Below are 27,135 nucleotides of genomic sequence, written 5' to 3' on the forward strand. Positions count from 1 at the left end.
GTCACAGGGCACCGGCCTGAGAGAAAGCAGTACTGTCCAGGATATTTTTGTACTGAACATTAACAAACACACACACACACGTACTCAAACATACACAAGTCCAGGTCTGTCCTCCAGCTTTTTGCTTTTGTGGCGACTGAATCTGAAGACCCTGGTGAATCTTTTTCTGCAGCCCTAAAATTTGTGTGGCAGGCAGAGCCCATTTCCTCTTAAATAGAGAAATGCTGGGCTTACATAACGCCTTGTTATGTTACGCAACTGGCCAATATTTAGGTGCGAATTCGATTCTGCCACCTCTCCTCAAAAGAGGCTGGGAGCTACACAGTGACATTTACCACACAGCATGTTTGAGTCAGCCTGCCCGCTTTCAGAACTCGGCGGTGCTGGGCTGCAGAGAGATGCTAGGCAGAAGATGTGAGAATGGATAAGTGGGTTTTAGTGTTTACATCGCCTCTAGTAAGCTCCCTCCATGTACATTAATGAGATTAGAGGGTATGATAGTCTGGGAGAGTGGAGATTACTCTGTGGAGGTCTGCTTGGGGCAGATGATGGGAGTAGGTCAGGCTGGTCTACGCAGAGCTGAGACAATTCCACATGTCTCATGTTCTTTGTCTTAAAGGCCAAGACCAAGTGAAGATAAAGTGCCTATCAGTGAATGAAAGCTGGCGATGCATGATAGCATTGCTGCTGGGTAATGTTATCCTTTTCAAAAGGACGTTTAGCTGATCTGTCTGTGACAGCATCTGTAGTGCTCTATGAAGTTTGTATGATACATGCAGTCATTTCCAAAGGAAATGTAGCAGATGATATGGCTTCTGTTTTGTTAGGCATAATAGTTAGATTAATTAAAATGATATTTGATATGTTTATTATGGAACTGACTGTAAGTTTCTGCCCTTGAGTTTACTACAGACACATGGGTGAGTGAGCCTAATTGCTTTTAATATCTATCAAAATAGATATTAAACTAATTTCAGCAAAAAGTATCATACATTTCAGTCATTTTCCAAAGTTTGTCCCAAAAATGACTTTAAAACAAGTGTCTTATAATTTCACTGTCAGCTTTTTCCGTTTTGCTATGTGAGCATGAACCTCAACATATTGCACTTTAATGATGACTGAATGATTGATAGCGTCTATGTCAGTGTTTTTTGACCTAGAGGCCGCAGCCCCCTGGTAGGTCGTGGTGGTACTGCTAGGGAGCTGCTGGCCATCAGTTTTATTAATCCCTTAAAATCCCAGTCTTATTGCATACTAGAGCTTATTATTGAGTAACTACAGGGACTCCAATGCAAAATTGTCAAGGTATTCTTAGGTTATAGACATATGTAATAAAATTGTGAGCCCATCGGCAGGCCCAGGCCTTTTAAGGGGATAAACCATAAAAATGTGGCTTTTTGACAGTTCTGGCAAAATGCTAGCTAGTTATATTCATCTTTTCAGAGCAAGTCAAAGTAAAACACTTCACTTTTCAATCGTATGGAACTCCTCCATCATGAATAAATGGTTAAAATGATCTTTCAGAAAGAAAGATCCTGAGGCTGGTACATCTACAAATGAAGTGGCCACTGAAGCTCAGATTGAGAAAAATAAGAAAACCAAGCATAAACTGAAACAAAGAAAATACAGCAGTGAGTAGCATGTGCTGTGATACAGTGCGTAAGAATTGAAAATGTGCAACTGCCTCTCTGTGCTGACTAAATATATCTAATATATCTAAACATGTTGAATTAAGCAAAAACTCAGTTTGCAAAAACTGATAATCACAGACTTGATAATTCCAGACTTGCTACTAGGTTAAGACTATGAGTAAGAAGAGAATCTCCAAAAGAGTAACTTTACATTTCAACTTTGATTTGGAGTTAATGGAACATGATTTTTTCCCGGGTAATCTTGGACCATTTCAGTTGGTCCAGTAACCATGACATTTGGCTGTTTTCACGTTACTAAGTTAAAGTTAAAGTGACACAAATCCAAAATTTGAATAATTGTTCCATTCATTATGAATTATTTGCCCAAATGTAAAGAACAGCCAGTGACTTCAAATTATATAAAAACATCAACAATGTAGATGCAAGGTTTTGGCCTGGCAGTGACAATATGCTATTGTTGCGTCATAAAGAGGCTGTTTTTTAAAGCAGAGATTCTAAAGTCGGGCTAGTGTTTTTGGTTCTAGAGCATTGCTCTTGTTGTCCATTCCTATTTGAGCCAGATCAGTGCTGAGGTATCAACTCAGTGAACTTTCCTCAGTGTTCCCAGCTGGCCTGACTGGCTAGCCCTGATCGTACCGATAGAGCTTGTTACCCCATCACAGTGATTATTTAAAGGTGCTGAGGTTTGGGACTATTGGGTTGCATTCGTGGAGATTAGCATGCTGACCTTTACCCTGGGGAAGTGGCAGCCGGTGCTCCGTTCTGAGGGCTCAGAGGAAAGACGGCTCGTTCCCATAGTTCCCCGCTCTGCACCACTGGATATTTACTTTAGTGACTCAATCGTCTGCCACTTGACCCTGACAGGCCACAGCTAATACCCCCAGCCCTGGGCCAGATGTAGAGGCTTTGCATTGGTTTGACGCTCAGCACTTATTTAGTGTATGCGTGTGTGCCTGTCTAAACCACAACAGGTACAGTTCATGTGGGGTGATGGAAAACAGGTAAATCTAATGATGTGTCTTTCATAAAGGAACCCCTTCAAAACCAGACGTTCTTTGGGGGATTTAAAGCCAATTACGCCATAAGTATCTTAAACTACCAGATGATTGTGGGCTGGGAATTAAGTTAAGCCAGTGACAGACTCAGCAGAAGCCCTGATCTGACGGGTTTGCACTGCTTCAAAGCCACCAGGCTCTGCGTAGGTGACTGTTGAATGGAGCTAAGCTTTTTCAGACAAAAAGCTAAGAACCAGGTCTTGTTGGAAAGGCTAATGAACCAGACACCCACGTCATCCATATGACTGCGGTGTTGATTGAGAGTGGCTAAGCTCTACCTCCTGTCCAAACAGCATGCGCACGTGAACATGCCTTTTTTCACGCGTGGGAAATTGCAGTCTATTTATGGAAATTGCGTGCAGTTTATACTCAAAGTCAGCTGCCCATATGGCACAGCAATCATTGCGTTATATGTTCTTCTGAAAACTTTGTGAGACCACTCCTTAACGGTAAAATACTTTCTGACTCCAGACAATGGCTCCCCAATGGAAACATTTCTGTTGCAGCTGAGTGCAGGGCTAACTTTTGAGAATAAATAAACAGCAGCTCATAAACCTGTCTTTATTGCTGCGTAAATATTCCTCCAAATGTCATAATTACTGCACTCCAGGGAAAGAGCGTAGCTTTTCTCTCAGAACGTCGTTCCGTAGATATGTCACTTTGATCTGCGATGTTCGCCCGCGGCTGTCCACTGAACTGAACGCACACGCACACATGGATCCGTTTAAAGCCAGCCTGTAGTTGTAATTGACCCTTGTGCCTAAGTTGATTTTTTTTAACTGTATGCCGTTGGCAACGGGTCTCAAGACAATCATGTTGTTATAGCTTGTGACTTCATGGCAGGTTGCAGTAACAGCCTTACCAGCCTCTGCGCAAAACCCACCAGAGTGGCAAGGAATTGTGTAGCAATCTGGCTCAGATGAGAAGAGCTAATCTGTTCCAGACCTGTTGCTTTTGATCTGGTCTATGTGTGTTCACTTCTTGTCCTATGACAAAAACAAATATGAATTGCAAATGTATTTTTAGAAGAGAATTTCACAGATTTTTCTCAATTTGATGTAAACATAGTAATTCAGAGCGTTCAGAAACATACAGATATCTTTACAGAGGTGGTTATAGGAACCAGGGCTTTTATTATTTTATTTGCTGTCCAAAACGGCCAGTGAACCTACACATTTACATTTATAGCATTTAGCAGTAGCGATCCAGTATCCAAAGCGACTTACAAAAAGTGCTTTGTCTATCCAGAGAAAGTATCTTTACACATGCCTTCTAAATATTGATGTATGTGGATCATGTTGATAAATAATAGCAACTCTGAAAAATAGGTTTTCTTTGGGTACTATTTTGCCTTACAACACCCTGCATCTACCAATCTGCCATAAATGGATTTGAACAAAATTTGTTTTAGACCAAAATCTTATCTCAAATCTATTGTAAAACGATATCTCAGGCATCAGGCAACTTATTTGTAACCACTTTGTGTAATAGCTTTCTATGAGAAAGCTTTTAGAGGTATCAAAGTTTTCAGACGTCTGGTTCCTTGCCCTGTCTTTCCTAAAGGGGACCAGTAAGCACTCGCTGAATGCAGGTTTTTCCAGGAAAAAATGCTGAGCAGCAAATAGCAAAGTAAACATGTACATACATCGGACCCAAAAAGTATTTGGACATTTGTGCCATACTTAAAAAGGGCATTTTTAACGGACCTTTCCAAGACTCATTTCCTTTTTGGCAAATGAATCTAGCACTTTCTTTTAGACTTCTGCAGGTATGCATCCAAAATGCCTTTGTACACTTCTGAGCTCATGTTCCTATTAATAAATACAAGCTCACTGACACTATTGTCAGGAAAACAGCCCCATACTTTGATGTTTCCACATCTGTGCTTTACGGTAACTTAGTGCAGTCTGGTTGGCGTTGTTCTCAACACACAGTCTAGTCTTGTTGTGCTAAAAGTGTTTTTCTCAAAAGCAAAAGTTATTATGTTAAATGTTTTATTATGTAGCCTAAATTACATAAAAACATAAGTTCATACAGATGCTTTTTGGGCCCATGTGTACATACATGTTTTAGTGGACTGTTGTGTCATTGTCAGTCGCCAGCCTGTTTTGTAGTACCAAACACTGGGGCTCCTAGGAGAATTGATTTCTATTTGAGCCTGTAATGCCTCCACTTTAGAAATCAGCCCATTGTTGAGCCCTTTGCATCTGGACTGAGGGAAATTGAGGGGAGTCGACTCCAGGCGTTTGAGAAACAGACCTCAAGATTTTCTGTTTGGTTAGAGCTTGACATCTAACCAGGCATTTGCTCATTTCTCAGTAGCTCAAAGGGAGCCTCAAATCACTCCAGCTCTAAACTGAGACGGTGGTCCGCGAGCCTATCTCCACTACAAATTAGATCCATACGCTTGGGGATCTGGGTTATATTTGGCTAAATCGAAATCTTTTTTGGAATCAGACGTTTGAGGGATTGCACTGGCATGACTGCCCGCCTGGTTTATTTTCTTTTTCTTTAAGGAATAGAAATGTTTTCTTACTCATGCAAGAAGTGTCCTCAATTACAGAACCTCACACAAGTGGAAGCAGATGGTTCATGACGACGGAGGACAAAGTCACTTTGTCTTGCCTAATATTGGCCATGCACACACACGCACATATACGCATGCATAATTAGATCATAATAGGCTTCCACAGACACACACATACCCCCTTCAGTCACACATATTGACACACCATTTTACTTTGTGGGGGTGTCTCTTTAATGTTAGCATAACATGAACATCCTGACGTTTTGGGACATTTTGAAAAATGTCCGTTTCCACAAAAACAGATTTCTTCTGGAAAAACTTAAAGGCCTAAAAGATTTATTTTTGGTTATGGATGTTAACATTAGGGTTTAGTTGTAGTTTAAGCATAGTAGCATTTGGCTACAGTGATACATAAGACTATGGAAAAGCCCTATAAAGGCAGAAGGAGAAACATAAAAATGTCCCCACTCGTGCCCTACATTCATTTCCCTTGGAAATAAATGGAAGACAAAGCAGTTTATAAGCCACAGCAGTAAATAACTTAAGAGAATGCTAACGATAACGTTCAATTCACTGGGAATCAGCCTGCAAATTACTCCATTTGTTATAATGGTTATCACTTTACTCTGTTAGTTTGCTAGTTAGAAACTTAAAGGATCTGATAACAGCAAAAAGGAAAGCAATACCACAGTTCTACACCAGAGCTTAAACACTGACAAAGCTTTTGTTCGGAACTTAAAATAGTTTATGTTCAAACTTCTCAGAAAAACATTTTGCATTGCAAAGTTTGCATTGTTAGCATTTAGCACCCTCTAGTTGAGGACAAGTGTTTTGTTTGAGAACAACTTGGATACAACCTGAATATAAGTATATACCTAATTCTTGTTTCTTTGTAGTGGGAGGAGATCAGCGTGATGGATGAACGCAACACACCCATGCGCTCCTACCAAGTGTGCAACGTGATGGAGGCCAACCAGAACAACTGGCTGCGGACACGCCACATCCCGCGTGATGGCGCCCAACGTGTCTACATTGAGATCAAGTTCACGCTACGCGACTGCAACAGTCTGCCTGGGGTCCCAGGAACATGTAAGGAAACCTTCAACATGTACTACTATGAGTCCAACAACCCCAACCTGTGGTTCATCAAGGAGAGCCAGTACGTCAAGATTGATACCATAGCAGCTGACGAAAGCTTCACACAGACCGACGTTGGCGACCGTGTCATGAAGCTCAACACGGAGGTGCGCGACATCAGCAACCTCAGCAAGAAGGGCTTCTACCTGGCCTTCCAGGACGTAGGAGCATGCATCGCCCTGGTGTCCCTGCGAGTCTTCTACAAGAAGTGCCCCACAGCTGTGCTGAACCTTGCGCAGTTCCCTGACACGGTGACAGGAGGTGACTCTGCACTGGTTGAGGTGCGGGGCTCCTGTGTCAATGACTCGGAGGAGTTTGAAGCACCCAGGATGTATTGCAGCGCTGACGGAGGGTGGCTGGTGCCCATTGGGCGCTGCGTCTGCAAGCCGGGATTTGAGGAGAGCAAAGACTACTGCCAACGTGAGTGACCAGTGGCTTACAGTATGGTACTTAAGTCCAGAACACGGCTCATCACCAGCACCGTCTGGTGTTTTTCTTGCTCAAACACACCTTGCACAAACTAAACCTGGTAATTTACTGATGAGTTGAATAAGGTGTGCGTGAGCAGGGAAAACTGCTGTACTCTTGCCCTTCAGGGTGACTCCTGGTCTGGATGAAAGAGGAAAATTCTGCATAGGAATTCCACTTTGCATATGATTGAGTATGGTTGGTAAAGGCTAGGACGTGTACAGTGTGCTCAGTGTATGTTTAAGACTAGGTGTTGATAGGATGACTGGTTACGACTAGTGTTACACGTAAATGTGAGGCAAAATCAGAGACCCCCATTCATTTATTTAAGAAATCAAAATGTCCATTAAATATAAGTTATTTGTTTGTTCCGTGAAAAAAGCAGAAAAGATATGTATTTAACAGAAAGTGAATATTTTTTCAGTATTTAGTCTGTCCACCTGTATTAAAACTTTCATTTCTTTTTAGGAGACTTTTAGTTTTTCGGAGAAATCTGCAGGGATATTTTTCCACACTTACAGTTCAGTCTTAGAAGTTGGTTGAAGTCTGGACTCTGGGGTGGCCAGTCCACTGCTCTTTTCTTCTTTTCCGTCTGTTTTCTTTTTCTTTTCTCAGTAAGGGCTTCTTGACAGCCAAACGTCCTTTCAGACTCACAGCGTTGAGTTGTCTTCTCACAGTGGAAACTCCTGCAATGTATAATCTGATTATCATATATGTGATTTTCTCAGAAATATGAATAGCATTTGTTTAATGGCCATTTTGACTGGAAATTACATGAGTGGTTGCTGACTTCTCTGCAGTAATGTGCATTTCCATCTCATTCAATATTAGTAATCCATAATCATAATGTGCATTGTTATTCCTGGGTCCCCACCTAGTGTACAAATATAGCAGCTAGTCACAGTTCAAGCTTTTGCTGTTATTAGTGATTGATTGGTTGATTGACTAATGCAGTCGTGGTAACACTTTGTTTGGATAGTCCACTTTAGATGCTTTGTAGATACTTAAGTTACATTTAACTACATATGTACTAAATTTACCTTAATTTAAACCTGGCTCTAATCCTAACCCTATCCTTAACCTCAACCCAAAGCCTAATCCCAACCCTCACCCTGGTCCTAGCCCTAACCCTGGCCCTAATCTTAACCCAAACCCCACCACTGTTTAGAATCAACAGATAGTTTATTAATAATTTGAACATCTGTAGATGATCTATAGTGGACTATAGTGGACTCTCCAAATAAAGTGAGACTGTTGTTTTATTGAACATACTTCAAACACGTATATATTGAAAAAAAATTTTCAATTTTAATTATAATTGTTATAGTTTTGTCATCCAGTTCTAGCTTCCAGTTCTGAGCGTCCCACAACACTGAGTTGGCTCAGTTTTCATACCTTATGGTTTTGGTGCCAAGCTTTGAGAATGAACGTACGACTATGGTTGTGCTGTGTTGCTTTCAGTCTGTGCAGTTTGTAAAGATTTATAACATGGTGTGACCTGGCAGGATGTTCAACAGAACAGAGGATTTCTGTGAAATTGCCTGTAAGTTTGATCTAGCTGAGACTTTTCCTGAGTGTGCTTTAGCATTTTGTGCGTGTGCACTTGCCTGAATGTGCGCTGAGCATAGCTTAAGGCTACGGTGAGTCACACCTGTTCACTCTGGGTCTGAATCCTGCTGAGTAGGATGGTGGCTGTGCTTCAGGATGCAAGTTATTGAAATGTAACTTTCTGCTCGGTTTTTTTAACCGTCTGAAAACCCAGACGTCTGCAGCAGTATGTGACTCTCACTTCTGGACAGTTTTTTTTCTTCCAACGTTAGTCCAAATGCAGCTGTTGGAAGCGAATGCAGATGTTCTCAGTCTGCTTTTTCCTTTGTTTCACTTTGCCCCACTGAAGGGTATCATTACTGCAGTAACTGGCTCTTTGATAGTGTTTTGTTAGTATCTAAAACAGAGCCTCGAACCATCCTAATTATCTCACCCACATACCCAGGCTTTACTTGTAGCTGGGAAACGCAGCTGAATTAGCTTGAGTAAAGAACCCCCCACCTACTCGCATCTCTTTGACTTTTTCTGGCTGGATTTTGAATGCATTTTGAATGCAATCTCCCCCCAACCCCCTCATTCCTCCACACTTTAAACTCTGCTTATAGAACGCAGCTCGTATAGGTAGCAATTTATACCTCTCCAACAGAGTTTTGAGACATAGAAAGAGTGGAGAGAGTTGCAGAGACAATATAATGGTGCGCTAGCTGCGTGAAGTGTTCTTTCTCTTTGTGCATTTGGATGCCTGTTCTCTAATGGCTGCTGAGTGGCTTCATGTTGTTTGATAATGGGCCGGGTGGAGACACACAGAGGGCCCTACCGAGGAGCTAATGACAGCAGCTCCGTGACGAGATGCTAGCTGGCCCCACGCTGTGTTGGTGACATTTCCAACTGTAGGCTCTTTTCCTCCTGTGTGTGAGTTTGTGTGTTTCATGGATTTTCGGTCTAAGCAGCTGTGCCACAAATCTGAATGACGTTATCCGAAACAGAATCCATAAGCTTAAAAGATTTGGGGTGATAAAATCAGATGGAAACGTTCAAGAGGTTAAAATTTAGTGTTGACACGAAGCAGGCAAAATGCTGATAAAACAGAATGTGATAAAATACAACAGTTTTATATACATAATTCACTATTAGGCCTGGGGCAAGGCAATATATATATATATATATATATATATATATATATATATATGATACATTTTCTTATCACAGTTTGCTTTTCTGAGCATATTGTGGATAATGTCAGGGCTTCTAGAACACATTTTTTTAGTATTAGTCCTGTTTAATTGGATTTAGTGCAGGACAGTGTATGAAATAAAAAAAAAAAATGTATTCCTATTCCTAATGGCACCACTGGTGCTTTTTTCCATTCCAGCTTATCAGATGTCAGAAAAGTAAATATTGAGACATGTCATGTATCTTGAATATTTCTTGAAGTAGATTTATAGATGATATTATTTTTTTTTTCATATCACCCCTCTCTAATTAGGCCTAATAATAACAACAGACAGCTCTTCTGCCATTCAGTGTAGTTTGTTAACAGTAGACTATAGTCACCAAGCAACTTAGTATCCATGATTCTGAATATGTGCGTATATTGAGTGTTTTACAGCCACTTCAAATGCAACTTGTAGTACCGGAACTGTCTGTTCTATAATGTTCATTTAGACATTCTTAACAAATGAAAATTTTCTTTCATTTTATGCTTTGTAGATTTCTGCACAGGCATGGAATTGATGTAATTCCACTGTTCTGCTCATGGGATGGAAATTGACTCCGATATTTTGAATTCGTATGAACAAATAAAATATTTTTCCCTGTAATTTTGTCAGAACACTAGAACACTGTTAATTGTCTGTGCGTGAAATGTTGTCAGTGTGCGTTGAGCTGCTAGTTAGAAATGAGGGAAAACCCCCTGCTGTGAAAACTAACAGCCCTTTGTGGCTCAGGGACCCCTAGGTGACTGCATATATAGGTGGGCGACATGACAAAATGCCCAAAAAAATATTTTTACCATACATGATCTGTCACATTATTTATTTTTTCTGACGTCTCATAAGTTAGAACAGACAAAGTAATGCCACATTTTAAAAATACCATCAAAAACTATGATTTCCACACTGTGCTGCACTAAATATTAATTATGCTCTCTTTGTAATCAAACATGCACTTGGTAAGTGTATTTTAATATATTACTATATCCACACTATGCTCAGAAAAGCATATTGAGACATATTGCATTGCAATTTATCACAATAATGATAAATATTGTCGTATTGCCCATTTTGCCCATTTTTCCCCAGAAAGAAACAGCCCTTCAGTTCTGCCTTTCTAATACAGTCTTTGCATGGTTTACAATGGTTGCTTTGCTATGTACACTAAGCATAATTTCCCAAAATCCTGTTCCTGTTCTTTCATTCATCTCTGCCATTCCTCATTCACTAGGCTTCACATGTGCTCTAAATGCCAGCGCATGAATGATCCCATAAGCTCCTCACATATAAAGTGTGTACAAACAATCCCCACAATCCTTTTCCACCGCTCTACTGAACCACCACACACTTTAGAAAGGGATTCTTTGGGTAGAATAAGCAGTGCCGTCACACCACATTCCTCTGGCAGACATCTTTGCAGGTATTTGAAAGCCGCTTGTGGCCACCTGGCCTGGGAAAAATTAGAGGTGCTCAAGGCCTCACAGAGCTGGAGAACGATTATTGGACTCTGATAAATCCCCAACACTGGAATCACTAATCCAGCTCCTCATAGCAGAGATGGGGAGAGAGAGAGTAAACAAGGCGTTCAATAGCAAAAGAGACTTTCGTTCAAGGATGGGTGTTCAGGGAATGAGGAGGGAAGGTGAAGGACAGTGACAATGTGCTGGTGAACAGTATATTTTTTTCAAAATGTGAAGGTTGGTTGAGAAAAATACGTTGGATGTTATTGAAAACGAGGCAAATTCTAATGTAGCGTCAAAATATGGACAGAAATCTCAGAATAACAGTAAAAAATAAATGTTTTAGGTTTTATTATCATTCATTATCATTGTCTTTCCCTGAAGTTACCAAGCTTCAGCTACAGTTTACTTTAATGACCAGTATTTCTAGGTTGGACAGACTTTACAAAACATTTCGCTGGCAAACTGGGCTGTGGTTTTGTAGCTAATTGAAATTAGGCAGGTTGGAAACTAATACATTGAATTAAACTTGAATTTCTGCCTCATTTGTGAAATGTATGCAAATTTTACATACATATAATTTGGGGAAAGAAAATAAGTAGCATACATAACTGCAATAAATGCAGTGTCAAGTGTATCAAATGTCCTTGAAAGCTCACTGTGCTATAATCGAATGGTTCTCAACCTGGAAGTCACCAGATGGTTGTTGAAAAAAAGTACAAACACCCCTTATATGAGAACATATTTCTGTGTTATTTATTTCATGAAGTAAACACATTGTGTACTCTCAGAACAACTGAGTTGCTACAGAGTTGTTGGATGTTTACAAATATTCCCATATGTTTTAAAACTCTAATTAAAACCAAAATAGATTGTTGTTTTGTTTATTCATGGTCAGTAATGTCTATATGATGACAGTTAACTCCTGGCCAGGGATGTGGTCAGTGCTGCAGCAGATTTGATTTGATATTTTCTATATTTGAATGTGCGTTTTTTCATTGATATTGGAAACAAAAGTGACACTTATGTCAGCATGCTAATGTTAGCATGACTAAATAAACTGCATTTGATCTTTCCTAAAAATGTTATCTTACACAAGCATACAAAATAAATAAATGAAGAAATAAAAAATAAAGCTAAATAGACATCTTTAACAAAAGCTGATCTGTTTGCCACAGTTTCCCATTAAGTTTAATGTAAACTTTGTCCAATCTTTGCTATTTAGGGTTACATTTGTGGGCAGGGCATGGATGCAGCTGCATCCACAAATATGTATGCTTCAGTTCTATGAATCTTGATTTTCACAATCACAAAAAATGCAGAAAACAAAAGGTGAGAGTTCCACCACCCAGTGGCCTCCACGGTGTAATAGTTAGCGCGCTAATGTATGTAAAGCTCCCTCGCTAGCTTTCCTTATACAGCATAGCTGCTAATGGACTCATTAGTCAGGCTGAAATGGCTGCCTGCTCTAATTGGTGACATTTTCCACCATGCTGAGTTTTTGTAATGTTACCGGTTATTTTTTTCCCGTTCTCTGTGGCTGGTTTTCGGTAATGGTCACCCTTCGTTCTCCAGTGGGGCCTGGCCTCGCTCTCCGGAACGGCTCGGGAGACAAGTCGGCCAGGCTTTTCTTTAAATATTCATAAGGCCTCATGGATCTCCTGTCTTGGAGAGACGTGGCTAAAAAAGGCTAAGTGCTTTCATTAAAAAAGGCAAACAAATAATGGAAAATGATGAAATTCAATTAGGCTTGGCCACTCGCCGCATGTCCCCGCTGCTCATCATGAAGTCAGCGAGGCTGGGCATTAGAATGCTGAGCAGTGTGTGTGTGTTCAGACAGGTTTGCATAAATGTGTTTGAGTAAGCAGTGTGTGTGTGTGTGTGTGTGTGTGTGTGAACGTGTGCCAGGGCAGTGAGTCAGGCAGAAGCTCCTTGGGGAGCGTTCCCCAATCTCTCTGACGCATACGCCATCGTCCAGCGTATGAAATATTCATATTGGCAGAGCCACATCTTTTGTACCCTTACTTTTTTGGGCACTTTGTTTTAGCTAGAACTCAATTTATCTGAGATATGGCTTTCTAAATGACACCGTGAGCAGTGAGCCACTCAGAGGCAGAAATCTGTGCACTGTGTCAGACTCCCTCGTAGAGGTTTTCTGTACGAGTGACAGTCTTATTGATTCCAGCCGTAGCTTCTTTTATTGAGGAATGAAAGTTTAATCACGCTGAATAAAAAGGTATGGAAGTTTATGGAACCTTCTTTGAATGGTTTTATGTAGAGATAGTGCGAAGCTGATTCCCGGTATCAGTATTTGGCCAATACCAGGAATCAGATTAGCACTATCTCTACAAAAAAACATTCATGGTACTCAAGTAGTTGGTTAATCATTCGAGGTGCCAGTGTTCAAATTCAAAAATCACCGAAATTGGGTATTTGTTATGTTTAATTTGGGAAGATGGAAGTATTATATTATATACTTATATTTGAATATACTTTGCCACTCCAAAACACGAGAGCATGACACATTGTTAAAGAGGCAGCTGAGAAGGCAGAGATACATTGGTGTTATTGCTGTCTAGGCTAGCTACTCAAGCTGTTGTTAGCTAGGTCCAGAAACATTGAATAAACATATTTCTGTAACAAATAACATGTTGGTACATCATCCTGGGAGAAAAAGCTACCTTGTGTAGAAGACGAGTCCTCGTCAGCATACGACGTAGCACTGGTTAGCTCTGTTATCCCTTTAGCTTATTTCAAGAATTAGCCTCCGTCGTTCATCCAACATAAAAGCTTACCAATATCCCTCACTTTTTTGAGTTATGAAACATGTTTTAGTGTATTGCTCTGCGTGATTTTTTTTTGCTGTTGGCTAAAAAGGTAAGCCTGCAGCCCTTCATCATTTTCGGCCCTTACTTTGCCTGTTGACGTGGTTAACCAGATATTCATTCCAGGACTCCTGTGGATACTCGAATATTGAAATGTGTCCGAACACTCATCCCTAGCAAATGCCTGCAAAAACTTTGGGATTTTGATAGATAAACAGCAAATCTTAATGTATTTAACAGGTATTATACTACAAGCGCAATTCTTGTATTTTCAATAATGTTGTGTTAAACGCTTTTCAGTGCGAAATTTTCTAATTTTTATTTTCTAAAAGAGTTCCACTGAATAAATGTCCAATAAATGTTCTTGCTGTAGGATATTAAAGGGTTTGTCTAAGAACTTGTTTGATCGTAGTATCTTTAGATGGCAGTTCTTGAGTAAAGTGACTAATTTTTACAGAAAAAACACTGGGTTATTATTGGTTATTCTGAGTCCGTTTTTTTTTTATTTTAATTTTAAACTTAAAAGAATTTTAAAGTTTAAAAAATAAAGAGACAGTTGGAATTTGTGTTAATTTAGTTTCTTTCTAACATTCTGATATTTAAACATTATGAGATGTCTGAACTCTATACTCCACCCGAGGCTATTTGTAGAGCCAACGTATTACATTTTGACTAGCGTACAAGACTGCAGCTGTCTAAAGGTTACTGCACACCGGACGAGACGCGCCACACCATACAGCTAAACCACATAGGAAGCGTAAACATCAGGTTCAAGCTCACTCTACTGTTATAGATTTGTGGGAGCAAAACTTTGGAGGTGTAGTAAGTCACGATGTGGCTAGACTAATAACGTTAGCTGAGGTGAAAAGAGATGCTTAGCATTTTGTCGCTGACAGAACAAACCTTGTATCTTTCTATTTGTTGTTGTTCATTTGAGATTACCAGCTGCCCTGTACATTATGTTAAAGTTTGAATAGACCAATAGAAATGCTCCAAAATGTCTTGGAATAAAACCTTATTACTTTGATGTCCACCTAAAGTTATGAACATTTTTTCGTTCTCCTGAAAAGTTGCTATATTGGAGATACAAGATTTAATCTAACAGTGAGTCTCTTTATCTTTAGACTTTGGATTAATTGCTTTCTGCATATAGCTTTAAAGCTGCGTCGTCTACAGTGGATTTGCGGTCTGGAGTTAGTACAACAGTACTAGTAAGATGTTGAGTAGCGCATTTAAAAACATTTTTTTGGATGCTACGTGTTGTCTGCCTGATGGGTCTGGCGTGTGGTGGCCTGTAGCCTTCAGACTCCGATGTGCCTTTTTTCAAATTCGACTAAATTGTCCCAAATTTGTATTTTGTATTAGCTGATACTCAAAGTTTCAGTGAGAATATCAGAAAAGAAAAAGTGGTATTAAGCCATATTTCTTTCCTGCAGACTGAATGTAGCTTTTCCATGTTCAGGACTGCACTGCTGCGCTGTTGAATAACGGCTGTTGTTCCAAATTTGTCAGCATTTTCCGTACTGATGTCAAACCTGAAGCCAACATAACAGACGTGGTGAAAATCAAGTGATGTGTATCTGCTGTTTTCATTATTTATCACTTATGCGCATTCTGGACGATCAGAAACCATCTCAGGCATGTCCACCATATGGCTCCACATAGCTGGTGTGTTCTTTGGACTCCTTTCTGCTGGATTTTCCAAGCGCGATGGAGCTGGAAGTGGCCCGTGACTGCTCTTCCCGGGCCGTTCTGCTTCCTCGCCCTCTCGAGAATATAATTACCGTCTCCAAAATGCGACCTCAGGCCAGATCGGAGGAACTTCAAACCCAGGCTTGGAGATTAGCATTCTCCAGCTGTCTACCTGTCTCAGGGGAGCGCTCATTAACGCAGGCCCTTTTCAGCCTGGCAGTGTGGCACCATCTGATAAGAAGTCGCTGTCCACAGGTCAATGATCGTGCAGAAAGGAGCAAGCTGCTTCCTCTCTCTTTTTCTTTGTGTAGCTCTCTCCCTCTGTGGCTGGCTATTTCTTCAGAAAGATGGGCTCTCAGCACTAAGTGGTCACTATTTAATATGGGACTGATGTGCAGTTACACTTCATAATAGAAGTGTCAAAGCAAGCACTAAATTTTTTAATTTTTATAAATATATTTTTAATTTCATTCAATTTGCCTTCAACTAATCATTAAGTAGTTCAACCACAGATGTTTTTTCCGGAATATTCTATTGTTCTGCAGTGCTGCACTCCTTCCAAGCCTTTTTGTTGAAGACAGTCCCTTACATTAAGCACTTGTTCAACTTGAACTGACATCATAAGACTGGCTGCCTCGCCACAATACCCCACGCAAACCAGCAAGATTTGTCTAGTGTGGTAGTCAAGTGGCTTTGGCAGTAATAACGTACAGTTTATTAAGCTGGTGTTGTTACAGAAAAGAGCTGAACTACTTTAGAAGCAGTTGAAGCAGGAAAATCAGCAGGAGCATAACTCTTTAACAATCAGTTAGTTGTGCATTTTTGCTGCAGACATTTACGTAAAAATAATTTAGCTCGATTCTAACGCTAATGTCTAGTTACAAACTTTAGGCCTGAAGTATGGGGAATTTGATTGATGGTATGATGTTTGGTGGTGTGGAGGTTCATATTAGTGATGCACCAATATGGGAATTGTGGGCCAGGGTTGATGTACGATATTTTCCGTGTACATATCTGCAGATGAAGATACATAAACATTTATGAATTGTAGAAATTGGGACTAAATGTACCTGAATTAGTATTATGTAGACATATATTATTATTAAGTTAGACAATCAGGCTGCAGATCCACCACCAACAGAACGTGTTTAACTTTGCATTTCTCTTCCTTCATCAGCAGTTGCTCGACTTCACTGCTTTAGATTTGAATCATTATGATCTTAACTTGTGTTGATGCTTTAGTCAGAATCAAACATGTTCTGTGGTGAGCAGAGCTGTCATGCAAACTAAGCTAATCCTAACCAGCTAATCTTTCTTAGCAACACTGTTTAACATTTAGCGATTGTTAGACAGATGGCTTGACATATATTTAATGATGGCCTAAAAACCGTGCACTGTGTTACTTGTTTTGGTCAGATGATGCAAAAGTACCCCCCTCAAGTAATACCATATATATCGAGTAGTATTTGGAAACTGTTTGAAGATATGAAAGAAGTGGATAGTCCACAAAAAGCCTGGTTGTAGAACCAGAGTGAATTTGTGTAAACTTAAAAATAATCAGCAACGAGTGCTGTTGAAAGAAGGGCAGCGAGCGGTGATCATTTACAGCCCCTCACAGCGTCGCCTCAGCCTGACTAATCCTATACGTACCACTACAGCCCTGATACGCACCGTCAGAGGGATTATGTAACCCACGCTCCGATGTCATAACACACACATACACACGTCTCCCGCTGCTGGAGAGATCTCTGTCCCACCGCCTTTTCATCTGTGTGCACTCTCTCCACTTCTCTATATCAGGTGTCACTCTCTCTCCCTTTCTTTTTCTGTCTCTCTCTGTCTCAGTTCTGAGTTTTGGTGTTTTATTTTTTCTTTCATTTCTCCGTGCATCTCCAACCTCGCTCCCACCACCCCCTCCCCCACCCCAGGAGGCTGAAACAGGCCATTCATGCTGTCTGCGTCTGCCACGACCAATTACAGCCCCAGCACAGAGACACCTGTCATATTCTTCTGCCCTGAAACCCAATCCTGCGCCCCCCCCCTCTCATGTTGACTCCCACTCTCATCCTGTATTTCACTTTCTCTTCATCCTCAACCTTTCTTCTCCAACTCCCTCAGCCTCTCATGCTCCTCTATCATTCTTCCTATCATATTTAATGCGAGTGAATTTGGGCCACTATTTGGAATATGGAAACAATTGGTACTGTTACTGTTATTACTGTTACATATAATGATTGTCCCTTGCAGTATGTTATGTGACTTTGTCCAGCCAAAACTGATCCAAAGCACACTGTGGGCAGGACATTAAGACAGGCTGCAGAGACGCTGATTTGTTGTACTCAAAACATCGTCTTTATTTTAACCAACTCAGTAAGGCTGGCTTTACACTGTGAAACTTCAATGCAATGAACTGCATGTTTTGAGTGTCCCTGCAATATAATTTCTGTGCAACTTGAAAATTACACAAAGCAGTTAAAAAACAAAGTTGCATGCAACACATTCAGTCACCTCACTAGTTACACAAATTAGCAACTCAGTGTATTTTTGATACACTGTATTGTGCTCGCTATAAAGTCAAACATTTGTTCCAGCTGTTATTGCCTTTCTCTTTTTCTATATGTATATGTTTTTTAAAATTGTGTTTAACTAGCTGTTACTGTTACAGCATACCTGATGCCTTACTTGTCCTATACAAGAGGCACTGCAAGCTCATCAAGGAGTGCATCTCATCTCTGTAATAATTTTCATCCTTTGGATTTAAAGGAATCTGAGCTCTGTGTAGAATTATGGGGCGTCAAAATACGAAAACAATAAATCTAGATGTGTAGATCGCAAAAACAGCAGGCTAAAGAAGGATAAATGGTGCCACAAGCAGCCGTTTAAACAGCAGTCTAAAATAATTAGCGGGTTAGTTAAGATGGCTGGTTACAGAAACTCTTTTGTTTAAAGAGTTAACAACCACCTGGGATACCATAGCAAAGGCCTAACAACACCTTAGAATCCACACTGGAATCCATTGCACTGGGTTAGCAACATCTCAGCAACCACCTGGGATAACATAACAACGCCTTAGCAACTGGGATTTCATAGCAGTGACTTTGTCAAGCCAACTTAAAGTTCGTTCACAAACTTTCCTCTTCTAGTTACTTACTTAGTCAATTAAATCACATAAACAATGGAATATTAAAATATTTGTCTTTTGCAGCCCTAATCGCTACAGACCAAGAGAGTCCTCCCTGGGAAGGGGAGGTCATAAGTGACAGCAGGAGAGCGGTGTTGGCTGCTCCGGTGAGTGTGCAGACGGGCCGGCCGCCCACAGGTCCTGCTCAGCGGTGTCGGAGAGCAGGCTGATTTGATTTCGCAGGAGGGAGAAGTGGGTCACGGCTATCAGCGGCCCGCAGCCCGCGCCGAGCCTTTAGCGGCCCGTCATCTCCACTGCAGGTCTGCGAGGCGGCACGCTGGGCTAAATGCGGCCCGTGCTGAAACCCACTTATCAGATTAGAGCTCCAGCGAATCACTTTAACAGTGACTCTAATAGCTGCTGAAGCTGAATGGGGTGTGTGCGCTGTGTATGTGTGTTATAGTGAATAGGAGTGTAATGGACAGTGTAATGCTGGCTCTGTTCTCCTGCCATTCATGCCACTCTGTCCTTACTGTGAAGTGTGTTTCTGGGCGCTTTGACAGCAACTGCAAGAAACATATTTTACTTTAGCATTTCTGGCAGCGAGCTGCAGCTGTTCGCACTTTTTTGATGGTGAAGAGAAACACTCGGTTCTCCGCTGTTTTATAAGCTGACTTTGGTCTGAAAACTGAGGTGTGATTGAAAAACAGATTCTGAATTGCATAAATATTTGAATAAGGTCACAGAATGTCATTAACATTGTTTACATGCGCTCCAGTGATTCGATATTAGTCTGACTAAGCTATAATCATGTAAATAGCATGGTTTGACAGTCATAGTGCCACTAAAGTTTTAGTTATGGAAGCCCATTCCGGTCAAATACAGCAGAAAATATGCAGTTTTTTTCCCACCTTTTTTCCTTCTCTGTCTCTTTTTCTGGCAGTAGTATGTCAAAATTTCGACTTTGTATCTTCAAATATTGACTTAGCATCCCAGAATAATTACTTGCTTTATCGAAATGTTGACATAATATAATATAATATAATAAGTAATAAAGGTTGAGATAATGTCAAAATAATATGTTATAATCAGGATTCTAAGTCATTTTGAAAAGGTAAGTCTTTAATTCAACATAGTAAGTCAGTATTTTAAGAAAAGAGATAATTAGTCCCACTTTCTCAGTCAATATTTACAGTAATTTCATCACTGTTTTGAGATTCTAACTCCGTATTTAGAGAAAATAAGTCATTATTAGAGATATTAAGTACATTTTTAAAGAATAATTCAGTGTTTTGAGAAAATACGTCATTGAGTGAGCGAGTAAGTGATCAAAATTGCTCAGAGAATAGTCAACTGCCAGCAAAAATCATTAGAGGATCTCTTTAACGGAGCTGTGCTCAGGAAGGCTGTGATTATTGTTAATGACCCAAAGCGTCCTCTGAATTCTGAGTTTGAGCTGCTCCCATCTGGATGGCGCTGCAGAATACCCCATATAAATAAATAGGTCTATAAAGGGTCTTTTCTTCCTAGTGCAGTCAGAGTGATGTGCTGTATGTTGTATGTATTGTTCACTTTTTACTGGAGAAACCAAAGACGATTTTCCTGCTTTGATGGGATAATAGAGTTATATTCTGTTCTAAGCAAATGGGTGGTTTACAAGCCAAGTCCGTCAAGTGCTTCACAAGAACAAAGATGTAAATCTGTTGGATGATCTTTATGAAACAGACTAAAATTATTTTTCTTTAAAAAAAATCGTTCCAGTTTTGATTACTTCACATTCAGATCAGGCTATGGCTGTTTGTGGTTGATCTATAGGAAGTGCACTGCAAAAAATTGTATCCTGTCAACTAAAAATATCTTATTTACAGTCAATAAATCTAATATTTCTCCTGTTGATATTGTTGTAAGCTTATTTTAAGATAATTTACCATATTTCTAGACTTTCCTTACTTGTTTTAAGTAATTTTATTAAGTAAAATTATCTCACTAAATTGGCAGATAATGTTGCTTGTTTTAAGAAATGTGTTTGAAACCAGCAAAATTATCTGCCAGTATGCACGACCATCTCAAAATGGGAAATATTAGAAATATTGATCCAATGTAAGATCATTTCACTTGACAAGATTAACATTTTTACAGTGTGACAGTTTTTCATTGCAGACATTACAGATTGGCATCTACACTTTGAAACATTTCCAAACAGACGACAGAATCAAGTCAGATTTTGGCACCGTACAGCGGCAGCGTTCAAATGCAGTGCGTGTACTTATCTGGCTGACTTTATTTACGTCATGACGTCACAGCACAGATTGTCTGAGGCAAAACTGACATTAGATGTAAATATTGGCTGATTTTGATCTTGCACTCCTGTCAGAGAGGCTGTAGTCTTCAGAAGTTGAATAAGATGTTTTGTCTTGGGGGGCCAAAGTGCAATGTTTGTGGTGAGCTCAGAACCAAAAACACAAAATGATATATCAGTAAAGAAGGTAGGTAGGTTTCAAATTCAGTTTTTAAAAACATTTTTTAGAACAATTTTTGTGACTAAAACCACTGTAAAAAACGAGAAGTCTGCTCAACTTAAAATGATATAGTAACTGATTACATGGCTTTTACAAGTTTGAGTTGTGTGAACTCTGGTGTCCTCAAGTTGAGTCAACTCAAGAAAAGCCATGTAATCGGTTACTATATCATTTTGAGTTGAGCTGCCCTCTCATTTTTAACAGTGTGCCTTTAAACTGTACACATGCTTTGAGTTGCTCCCTTCTTAGTAATAAATTCACTGAAATCTCTATTTTCAATATTCAGTCCTTTCAGTGTTTGACTGAGATGATTGATCTCGCTGCAGCTCTAAGTAAAACAGAAAGTCCTTCTTTAAAAGAGGCGCTTTGTAACATAGTGATATATGAACGCATCAGAAGCTGAAACAGATGTTAGAGGAGGTTAATCATCAAACCTGCAAAAGACATTTTCCTCATTTAGGAGCTCTTTTAACTTTCTTTTGGGAAATCATGTCTGTTTTACAGCATTTCAGATGCCCCCTCTTCCCTCTTCCCTCTGCACAAACCTCACAAGTCATATTTCAACAGAAGGTGGACGTGTGGAGGTGTGTGTGTGTGTGTGTGTGTGTGTGTGTTTGTGTGTGTGTGTTTTGGAGGTCAGCGACAGCCAGCCGAGCAGTTGGTCAGTCAGTCAGTCAGTCAGTTTTGAGTCCATCTACAAAAAAAAAAGACAGGAAGACTTTTTGAAGGTCAAGTGCTCCCAAAGTAAGTGTATCTTACCAGAACCTCTCTCTCTCTCTCTCTCTCTCTCTCTCTCTCGTCTCTAGATTTCTTTTCTCTTTCTGTCTCTGTCTCCCCTCTATCTCCCTGTTTTCTCTCTATCTCCCTCTTTCTCTCTTTTTGGATCTCTTTTTAACGGAGCCCTGCTGGTGACATCTGGTATAAATAAAACTAATGTGGTGCCATGCCGTATTAACATGTGGGAACGAGATCCTAATGCGTGACCACGACTCAGTAAGGCATAGGAACGAGATAATTGAGTTGTGGCCACGACTTAGTAAGGCGTGGAAATTAGATCATGCCTTATTAAGCTGTGGTCAAGGCTTAATTATTTCATATACTATACTAAGTCATGGCCACGCATTAGGATCTCGTTTCCACGGCTTACTAAGTAGTGGCCACAACTTTATTATCTGATTCCCACGTCTTACTAAGTCATTGACATGCATTAGGATCTCGTTCCCACAACTTACTAAGTCATGGCCACAACTTCATTATCTCATTCCTACGCTTTACTAAGTCGTGGCTACGCATTAGGATCTCATTCCCATGCTTTACTAAGTCGTGGCTATGCATTAGGATCTCGTTCCCACGCCTTACTAAGTCGTGGCCACAACCTTATTAACTGATTCCCATGCCTTACTAAAGTCATGGCCACAACTTTATTATCTCATTCCCACGCCTTACTCAGTCATGGCCACCCATTAGGATCTCATTCCCACAGCTTACTAAATCTTGGCCACAACTTTATTATCTGATTCCCACGCCTTACTAAATTGTGGACATGCATTAGGATCTCGTTCCCAGACCTTACTAAATCGTGGCCACAACTTCATTATCTCATTCCCACGCCTTACTAAGTTGTGGCCACACATTAGGATCTCATTCCCACGCCTTACTAAGTTGTGGCCACAACTTTATTATCTGATTCCCATGCCTTACTAAGTCGTGGCCTCAACTTTATTATCTCATTCCCACAGCTTACTAAATCTTGGCCACAACTTTATTATCTCATTCCCACGCCTTACTAAGTTGTGGCCACAACTTTATTATCTGATTCCCATGCCTTACTCAGTCGTGGCCACACCTTTATTATCTCATTCCCACGCCTTACTAAGTCGTGGCCTCAACTTTATTATCTCATTCCCATGCCTTACTAAGTCCTTCTCCTTGTCTCTTTCTTCATCTCTGTCTCTCTTCATCTCCCTCTCTAACCCTCTCTCTCTCTCTGTCTTTCTTTCTCCTTCTCCCGCTCTTTTTGTCTCTCCCTCATTCTCTGTATCTTTTTTCTTTATTTCTGTCTCTTCCTTTCTCTCCATCTCTCTCTTTTCCTCTCTCTCTCTCTCCCTCTCCATTCTACTCAGCTCTTTTTCCTTCCTCTCTCGTCCTCTCTCTCTTCATCTCCGTCTCTGACCCTCTTGCTCTGTCTTTCTTTTTCCCTCTCTCTCTCTCTCTCTGCCTCACCCTCTTTCTCTGTATATTTTTTCCTTATCTGTCTCTTCCTTTCTCTTTTCTCTCACTCTTTTTCTTTTCCTTTCTCTCTCTCTCTCTCTCTCACTCTCTTTCTGTCTGACTGAAGACAGCAGGGTAGCTGTTCCGGTGCTGTCGGAGCAGCAGGTCGTTTGTGTCCAGTAGCAGATGTTTCCGTGGGGGTTCTTGACGGAAAAACGTGAACAAACTCCCTGAATATCAATCTAGCGCCTTTAACTCCTCTCGCTAACCCTACCATCCTTTCACAAAGCCCCAGTGTTCCCCTCCCTGCAGCCACCCAGCTGTTCCTCATTTCAGCCCACATCACCCTTCTCTGCTTTCTCCTTTCCGCTTCCCCTCCACCTCCACCCCTCGCTCATTTCCCTCTTTTTTTCCTCGTACGCAAAATGGATGAATTTTACTCCCAACTATTTCAAGAAAAAAATGGAAACAAGGCCAAATAAGTAAATGGATTTTCTGTTGAAACACCTCACAGCCAAATATAGACCCTCTATTCCCCACGGGCAAATGGAGGCAGGAGAGAAAGAGCGGCGAGAGCGTTCGGCTACGCGGAAGGTTTAGTACATATTTTACTTTAATTAGACACATCGGAACGTGTCGAGGACGGCCGCTCGGCGCTTTGCGTTTTTTTTTATCCAGTTAAATAATGATGTGATTTAATGCGCGGTTACTGAACTGAAGAGGTGGAGAGGGAAGAAATGAGGCGGATGAAAAAGGACGAGCTTAGAAAGTACAGTGTTTAGTGGTCTGGGTGTGAAATAGATTAAAAAAAAGTGATGATAGCCAAAGAGAGGAGAAGAGAGGAGGGGAAAAGACTAGATGAAAGTGAGAAAAGAGCAATGGAAGATAAAGGTGGGACTGTAAAGAAAGCAGTGTATGAGCAGAGTAGTAGTGTTATGATTATATTCCTACACCCTGCATTGGCAATATGGCTTGAAATATATTAAAAATTAATTGGTGGATGATTGAAGATTGATCTGCGTCATTTTGGTCAAGATGGTCACAACAGCAGTCAATGAAGAGAGTTCTGATTGGCTCATTGGCATTCTATAATATCAGTATTGCAAATCGCGATAGTGATTAACAAACAGTGCAGTATAGTATATGACTTGGGTCTAAGATGCAGAAGGGTCTATGTGTAGAGGCACTCAAGCATGCATCCAGCATAGGCAGTGAATCCACAGATGCCACACTGATGCGGGGTCGATGGGTTCCAGATGTGCACAGATGTTGCACTCGTGTCTCTGTTGACCCCTGTACTGAAATAACAATAGTGGTGCTAAAAAGAGGAAGAAAAGGCCTGAATGAGAAAAGCACTCTGTCTGTTAATAATGCAGAGGCTTTGGGACGTGCATTCCCAGTCAGGACTAGGGCTGCACAGTATATTTTATTTGTCATATTTACATTTAGTCATTTAGCAGATGCTCTATTTAAAAGTGGCTTACAAAATGTGCAAATGGTAAAAAACAAAAGCGATGCAAACAACAAATATTTTGATATTCAGTTATTCAAGTTAATTAATTGACTAATAATCAGTTAAGCGGCTTCAGTATAGCCCGTTAATGGAGAGTGAAGAGCTGTAACAAAAAATTTTGTTTCGACAAACTGAGGTTCTGTTCTCCAAGAGCTATACTGCCAAAAAATGGTGCTTTGTTTAAGCCTGCTCATAATTTTAGCTAATAATAAGTGATATAATAATAAATATGTAGATTATCCTTATAGTTCTGAAGGCTGCAGTATCATTTAACCAGTTTAACAGTTTGAAATGTTAGGTCACTAGGTCACACTCTGTATGAGTAGGTTTCCAGGACAAGCAACTTTACTTCAGTGTTGGCTTCCAATTCACCAGCTTCCTATTCCAATTTTCCATTAAAAAAAAGAGAACTTCACCTTTGTCCATCTATTGTCCTGCTGCTTCAGTATCAACACCAGCATGTTTTCCTTTTCAGTGGTCCAAGGTGACGTTGTGCTTCAGTGGAAAGCTAAGTCAGACTTACACATTGTCACTGTTGGACAAAAACCTCCTATCCCCAAAATAGTCATTTTGACTTAACCCCTCTTAATTACTAAGTTACATTGAAAAAGGATTCCTTTTTCTAAAGGAAAACATTTTCAATGTAACTTAATGTAAAGAGTTTTTTTGATGCAGTTCAAGATAATTTGTTTTTTTAGTATTTTAATTTGTATTAGTTTGTTCATTGTGAAATTTTTACACAAGGTAAAGGGACATTTATTTTTTTATTTTTCACAGAGAAGGTTTTCTTCTGGCAGCAACCAAATATTGTATGTCCCTATCCTTCATTTTAAGAAAATGCTCCCAACCATTCTCTTTCTTTTAAACTTACAGACATGATTGTTCTTTTTCTTTTGCTATCTACTCGCATAGGGACAACACTATAAGTGATTTGCCCTCTTGGGGTTAAGTCATTAATTTACTCTAGGTTGGACGTTACTTCGAAAAAGTTAATAAAAATTTGACGTTGGAAATATTTGTTGGTAAATATTTGTCATTGAGATTATTGATAATGCTGAATAATTGTTTCAGCTCTAGTACCTAGAGATACTACAAGAATCTAAAAGATGTGCATTTTTGTAAATGAAGTACTAACACAGAGGCAAAAAGAGGAACATTTAAAGAAATGAAGTGCAAATGAGTTCAGGGGGAATTTTGAATGTTTAGTACATTTCAAAGCATATTGTAGTTGCAATATGTAGCAATATGATTGCAACTGTTTTGCCCATATTGTGAAGCCCTTGCTTGGACAGTCCATCAAAGTGGCAGCACAGCCACCAGAACTCTTTTTAGGTCATTGCAGCATTCAAATTTTTGCCATTTCAGTCGATATTCTATTTGTCAAAGTAATACAAAAATCTGTCCGCCAAGGTTGACAATTTCACTCACTACACCCTGCGATTTACCTACATTTGGCAGGGGGTGGGTGTTAATTTCAGACGCTGCCTGTTACTCAGATTGTACCTCAGGCTCTCTCTCTGTCTGCTTGAAGAGTTTTGTCCTCTCTGAAGTGCTGCTGCCTGTCGTCCGGCAACATGTTACTAAAGCTCCAGTCTCCAAGCCTCTCGAAATGAAAGGTTACGTCTGACTCTGACGTCTGATAGTATGTTTTTTTTTTTGTTGTGAATGTCCCCTCAGTAGTCTGTCTGTGAGTGCTACATGGTACTTGGACCTGGACTTTGGCGCTGTCTGGCGCTAAGTGAGAAACCCAACGGCTCAGAAAGTGGCCGACAGGGCTGTTATTGAACAGATTGCGCTGGCCATCATCCCAGCTTAAGCACTGAGAGTGTAGATCCACATTGCTCAGCTTATAAGAATACTGCATTCATGTTTATGTGGGCAGTACTAACCAAGAATTATGCATGCAAGACTGCGCTAACCACTCTACACCAGCCGTCATACATAGTATTGTTTGCAAGATATCAGATTTTTGACTTTGATACTGATAAAAGAGTAGTAACAAAATACTCAAATACAAAAAGATACAATAGCACAGAACTAAAAGCACTAGTCATTGTTTGAACATGCACTGTTTATTAGATTAAGAAATTGGATTGAGTCCAAGCTAAAATATTTAAATTGTTACAATCTAATTAACATATGAATTTTTTCAATTCAGTCTCTTTTTGAGAATGTAGTGTAACTCCATTTATATGA

The 27,135-nt window shown here is 40.1% G+C and overlaps 1 protein-coding gene across 1 annotated transcript in view; it reads left to right on the plus strand.

Moving 5' to 3' along the window:
- Window positions 1-27,135, plus strand: part of epha4b (eph receptor A4b) — a 186,238-nt gene that overhangs the window by 29,354 nt on the left and 129,749 nt on the right. The window contains exon 3 of the mRNA XM_036596481.1: window positions 6,131-6,791. Coding sequence (XP_036452374.1) covers window positions 6,131-6,791 — 661 coding nt within the window. The remainder of the gene's footprint in view (window positions 1-6,130; window positions 6,792-27,135) is intronic.

The sequence above is a fragment of the Colossoma macropomum genome, unplaced genomic scaffold (assembly GCF_904425465.1).
Source record: "Colossoma macropomum unplaced genomic scaffold, Colossoma_macropomum, whole genome shotgun sequence".
In the NCBI taxonomy this organism is placed as follows: domain Eukaryota; kingdom Metazoa; phylum Chordata; class Actinopteri; order Characiformes; family Serrasalmidae; genus Colossoma; species Colossoma macropomum.